Source organism: Tachysurus fulvidraco, chromosome 26, assembly GCF_022655615.1.
Source record: "Tachysurus fulvidraco isolate hzauxx_2018 chromosome 26, HZAU_PFXX_2.0, whole genome shotgun sequence".
NCBI lineage: Eukaryota > Metazoa > Chordata > Actinopteri > Siluriformes > Bagridae > Tachysurus > Tachysurus fulvidraco.
In genome coordinates, this window is record NC_062543.1 from 3401474 (window position 1) to 3407649 (window position 6176).

Here is a 6176-nt window from a genome sequence, read left to right on the forward strand (position 1 = left end):
AATATCCGTGTTTCCGAACTGTAAGGAATGTCACCATGTTCCACTTTTTAGATATTTAACTGTGAGGTATATTTTCAGCAGAACACAAACATAACTTAATTCCATGAGGGATCATTTCTTTTTCTTTTTTTTTCTTAGTCATGACCTTTATTCGGGGGGGCATGGTGGCTAAGTGGTTAGCACGTTCGCCTCACACCTCCAGGGTTGGGGGTTCGATTCCCACCTCCACCTTGTGTGTGTGGAGTTTGCATGTTCTCCCCGTGCCTCGGGGGTTTCCTCCGGGTACTCCGGTTTCCTCCCCCAGTAGGTTGATTGGCATCTCTGGAAAATTGTCCGTAGTGTGTGAGTGTGTGAGTGAATGAGAGTGTGTGTGTGCCCTGCGATGGGTTGGCACTCCATCCAGGGTGTATCCTGCCTCGATGCCCGATGACGCCTGAGATAGGCACAGGCTCCCCGTGACCCGAGAAGTTTGGATATGCGGTAGAAAATGAGTGAGTGGATGAATGTCCTTCACTCAAATGCAGCATTTTGGCCATTGTGTATAGTAAGTGAGAATATTAAACCCTTTCTTAAGATAGCTCTCGATCAGTTATCATTCCTCCCCTTTTTTTTAAATTATTTACAAGCTGTGATTTGTCAGTCATGGAAGTGTCGCTTAACAGCAAGCTGGTGTTTGTTCAGCTCACATTTGTACACAGAGGCCGTTACACACGGCTACGCCAGCTTTTGTTCGGCCACAATGCTCTCTAATTCATCACGTTCTCCGCCTCCACACGAGCGTACATTCTCTGCCACTTCCCATGGAAATAAACCTCCTCATTTATTCCACTAGCCTCCGGATTGCAGTCAGAAGCTTTTCCAGTCAAAGTGCCGCAGTGTTGTCGGTGCTGACGGAGTCTGGGATCAAACCCCGAACACGCTCACGCCGAGAGCTGTCTGGGATACCTCGACTCCACACGTTCTTCACGATCCGAGACGGAAATGACACCGTACACCAGACACGCTCTAATCTCAGCCTCAGATACTCCGCCCAGAAACTACAGAGCATCCGATTTCTAGAGCCTTGAAGGTTTGATCTGATTGGAGGTTTACACCGTTCTCCCGAAACTGAAACACGTGGCACAAATATTTAGTGAATTATTACTTTTTCCAGAGTAGCAAAATAATTGTGAAAGCACTGATACCTGATGATGATGGTGATGATGATGATGATGATGGCATTTTTGTTATATCACAATGTTATCATCATAGCATCAAACTCTAGTCTGTAGGATGAAAAGTCAGACATCGATCCAAAAGGCTTCTGTATGTTTTAGTGTCTTGTGCACATTTTAGTCAGTAAAAGTATCTGATTCTCCAGAGACAGCTAAAAGCCTGGCTTGAGAAACCGCATGGTTTTTTTTTTTGTTGTTTTTTTTATAGGGCTAATACTCAGTGTCATTTTTCGAAACAGTGACTAACCAATCATAGCTGCAACGGTCACAAACCCAGGAAGGATTTAGAGCTTTAGATAAGCTGCCTTGTTGTGCACGGGCTTAAATGTAGTGAATCAGACGGCTGATGTTGAATAAGTTCAGAGCAGAGAGTGAACTTTTGTGTATTTAATAAACCTTAGATGTATGGCGTGATTATTTTTACATAGAAAATCTGTTACAATACTTTGTGTGTGTGTGTGTGTGTGTGTGTGTGGGTGTGGGTGTGTGTGTGTGAGGGGGAACAGGATGCTTCCCCCGATTTCCATCGAGCGTTTCACACTTGCTGTATCAGCACCGCCATGCTTTATTTTATCTTGTACCAGGACATTTCCTGCCGTACAGGTGGAGGAAACGTAGCCTGGAATTTCCTGTTTAAACACATGTTAGCGTAGCGCACAGTTAAGTGCTCTCTCTGCTCCACCACCATTAACAGCTTAATAATACTTCATCACAAACACGTCTGATAGGAACCAGCGGGAATTCCTGGTGTTTCAGAGAAGGATGATCACTATAGTGGGTGGAGTCAAATGGTGGTGTCCTTTTGGATCTGTGATCGTCAGTCTGAGTAAAAGAGGCGTGGTTCTAGAATCTGTCAGTCTTTTCTTTATGTTCTCTGGTGTCAAAGACCATTAGAAACTTTAATTGGACAAAATCTGTCTTTGTCTCTCTCTTTTTTGTTTTTCTTAGGAATTCCGTTCCCGAAGAACTTCATTCAGATCTGTAAGAAAATCCTGTGCCGGCTCTTCCGGGTTTTCGTGCACGTCTACATCCACCACTTCGACCGTATCATCCTGATGGGCGCCGAGGCCCACGTCAACACCTGCTACAAGCACTTTTACTACTTCTGCACCGAGCTCAACCTCATAGACCGCAAGGAGCTGGAGCCACTGGTGGGTGATGCAAACTTCTGGGTACTAAACAACAATTTAGAAAAGAAAGATTCAGAGTGTCGCTTTAAAAACCAGACCTGGACCCATCCGAATCAGGTGCAGAATCAGCCCTGAGAATGTGGATCGAGGAGCCAAATCCTTCTGGTTTTAGGCTCACTACTGCCCTCTACTGTGTTCATTGTTCTCAAACACAACCTAAGATAAACAACACTAACTCCAACACCAGCCAAAAAATGGACTGATCCCGTCATATCTACGTAGAGAGTCGATCTCACGTACACGTGAGCATGAGTAATTCTTTATGCTTAGTGAGTATAAACCCACTCCACTCCATTACAGCTCACTTCCACCCCAGCACACTGCTCACATCACACATCCGGCTTAGCTTCATTTCCCTGCAGCTCTCACGTATGGGACATAACGTCCTGCTAATGAGCGCCGGGGGGCGTCGATACACAGCACAGAGAACAAAGACGACTTTCTTCACTTCAACATAAGCTCTCGTTGTGAGAGAGAGAGAGAGAGAGAGAGAGAGAGAGAGAGTGCTGAAAAAACATGCTGAATGTTGTAGGATGAATTGTGTAGTGAAGGCAAAAGATTTTCAGTATGTCAGCAGTGTCATGTTGCTGTATCATGTGTGAAAGAATGGGGGGGATGGGGGGAGACCATGACCAATCCCACAATGCACTAATTATAACGCATTATTATCTTCTTCTTTTGGAACCGCAGAAAGAGATGACGTCAAGGATGTGTCTCTAGAGGCAAGGACGTCACGGACGTGTTTCAACCGGAAAGTCTCACCGATGCTGATGAAGTCTGACGTAACAAGGGGGAAAAAACGGGACTCAGAACGAAGCAAAAAAAAAAACGGGACGCAGAACGAAGCACGCAAGCACATCGGCGGTCACTCAGAGCAACAGCACTACCCGGTGGTGAGAAATAGCACGTGCATGTACGTGTACGTTGCGCATCCTCCAGGCGGCGCTCTAATGCAGTAATAGGATCGTGCACTAATCAAGAACTCTTAACTATGCAGCATGGATGGAGGGAGAGAGGGTTGTGGATGAGAATAACATTGTAAAGTTACTCACCGTCTAATGACTGCAGGGGATTAGTGAATTTAACCACCTGGTGAACACTAACGGTGTGTGTGTTTCTTTGTTGTGTGTGTGTGTGTGGGTGTTTGTTTTTACCTCAGTGATCTATGGGGTGTTCAAACTGCCAAAAAGCTTCGGTTCAGTTTCTTTTCTTCAGGTTCAAATAATAATCAGTGAAACGATTTTATAGATTTGTAATAATTTAGTCTTTTAAAAGATGATTTAAAACTATGATGATGATGAAACACACACACTTGACTGTTAGTAGGTTTTATTTAATGCTCCTACTTTTTTACTTTTTTTTTTTTTTTTTTTCTTTTTCAATTTTGAAAAAAAAAGAAAATACTTTGAATACAGGGATTGTAAACTATGCAGGACTACTTCATGGACAAACTTCTTTTTTGACATTTGGAAATGCAGTAGAGATTGTGAGTGAGAGGATGATTACTGTGTGTGTGTGTGTGTGTGTGTGTGTGTGTGTGTGTGTGTGTGTGTGTGTGTGTGTGTGTGTGTGTGTGTACAGATTACTTTACATGTCTCTTGACTTGCCCACTAGCGATCACTAAACAGCATAAAACCGACAACCTCTTGTAATTAAATTTTTGACGGTTTATTTGTTTGTTTGTTTGTTTGTTTCTGTGTTTTTTACGACTGGCTTTTTTCCCTCAGCGGATCTTCACAGAGCATCAGTTCACTCCTGATGTAAATTCCTTAACCGAATCAGTCAAGGGAATTTTGGATTCGCTTCCTAACAGCCGGTCTTGATTTTTGCGAGGTTACGCCTTAGGAGTTGGAACAAATACACGGACAAAACTTCACAAAACATCAAGTTTAAATAAGTAAATAAATAAAAAACCTCACACGTTTATAGTTACAGACGTTCAGCATTAGGTGCAAAAGTTTGTACACCCCTACCTGGAAATCAAGACATCACAGAAGATTCTGTTGTTATTATTATTTCGGAGATGTGTTTAAATAGTGTGTCGAAAGTAAGAGGGCAGCTAAGCTAAGCATGTAGGGCATAATTAGAGAGAGCGATCATTACAAACGAGCAATGTGTACAATTGTGATCGAAAGGTTCCGACACTTGGCGTGTGAGTCGGAGGGCTCAGTGCTCGCACGAGTGAATCAATAGTGAAGCAACTCACCTTCAATGTGTTTCTTTTTCTGTCAAATCTCTTGCTGTTCGTGAATCTCAGTCCAGTCCGATTTTTTTTCTTTTACTCTGTACTCTAGTGTCCGTGTTCCCTTCAGGTCCGATCCGTTTTCATTGTTGGTGTCTTTAACAGTTCAAACTTAAACTCTTCATTTTCTCCTGATTTGTGGTCAGTATTTCCATATTTTTCCTCATTCCTTCTCGCTCTTGACTGTTTGAGAGTATTTAAACTCTCCCTGCTTTATAAGTAAGACTCATACGAAGTGAACAGATTGTGTTTTAAGTCACTAATGAGGTACCATGCAAATCGATCTGTTTATTAGAGCATGAAACCAAATGTTAAGAGAAGCTTGGTAATAAATATAACTATGTTTTTAATGATATTAAAATGAACATGGAATCAAAACGCAGATTCGTGGTTTTCTTTTTCTTTTTTTTTTCCATTCAGAAACTGGAGGGGTGTAAACTTTTGCATTGGGGGTGTGTGTGTGTTGGGGGGGGGGTGTTATTTCTGCTTCGCCTGATCCACTTGTACCATATAAATAATATCTTCTCAGTGGCTGAGCTCTGAGTGACCTGAGTGGTACATCTACTTAATTAAGAGGAGATGACTACAGATTCGTGACACATTTTTCTTCTCCATCCTTCAGGTGGATTTCTCCATCTGTATTACAAGCTCACTAGCTGCTTGTGATGCTAGTTACGAGCAGTCGTATTATTAAACTGGACATCACGCTGAATCTTCCACTTCCCTTCTTAATTCATTTATTATTTGTCCATCTCTGGCCAGTTTTTATGATGTCAGATTCCTAGCAGAACTCATCAGTAGCGTCCCAAGGACAGAAACAAGGAGCCGGCGTTTCTAGCTTGCGTCTCCAAATCTCCGCTGTGTCTCCTGTAAGCTCTTTAGAGTACACACTCTCGCTGATTGCCGGTTTTACTCCGGATTGTGTGTGTATCTGTGCCGTAATCCCTGCTAGGGCATGCCGGATGATCCGTCTATGCTTCGAGATGAAGATTAGACCTCAGATTTACCTTCAGCAGGTTTTCAGGACAGATTTGTGAGCTGAGCCGGACAGTACGTATATAAGGCCAAGCTTTCGAAAGATACCAGACGGGATCTGGGTTCTCTCGACGTGCTAGGAAGTCAGCTGACACTCTTTGTTAAGGCGATGCCCCGGAGAACACTTCTGTCTCTACAGCTTGACGTATCGGAGCATCTGTGACTCGGTGATGGGGGAGAAATCGGAGTCGTCCGGGCCACCCCTGTGCGTCCAGATCCTTTCCACCGTGGCACTGGTCTGCTTCGGGCTCTACTGCATCACCAAGGGTGTCTCATTCGGCTTCTTTAACTGGTGGTACATCCTCGGAGCTGCCACCCTGGTAGCCACCGGATTTGCCGCGTTCCGGGTCTATGAGGTGTTCACCATCCTGGCTCAGAGGGAGAAAGCCGAAGTCGACTCGTGCAGAAGAACACCCTGATGTCGGGTTTCAGTCACGATTATTTAGACTGGGACAGAAATGAACAAAGGACATTTTCCTGAACCGGAATTCCCAG

At 43.8% G+C, this 6176-nt stretch overlaps 1 protein-coding gene across 2 annotated transcripts in view; it reads left to right on the forward strand.

The window, feature by feature from the left end:
* The window catches only part of LOC113641644 (MOB kinase activator 3B), an 18246-nt gene extending 13222 nt beyond the window's left edge, over positions 1-5024 (forward strand). For both annotated transcript variants that reach the window (XM_027144477.2, XM_027144484.2), the window contains exons 3-4: positions 2163-2365; positions 3095-5024. In XM_027144477.2, the coding sequence (XP_027000278.1) occupies positions 2163-2365; positions 3095-3124 (233 nt within the window). In that variant the 3' untranslated portion in view covers positions 3125-5024. The remainder of the gene's footprint in view (positions 1-2162; positions 2366-3094) is intronic.
* The last annotated feature ends 1152 nt before the right edge of the window (positions 5025-6176 follow it).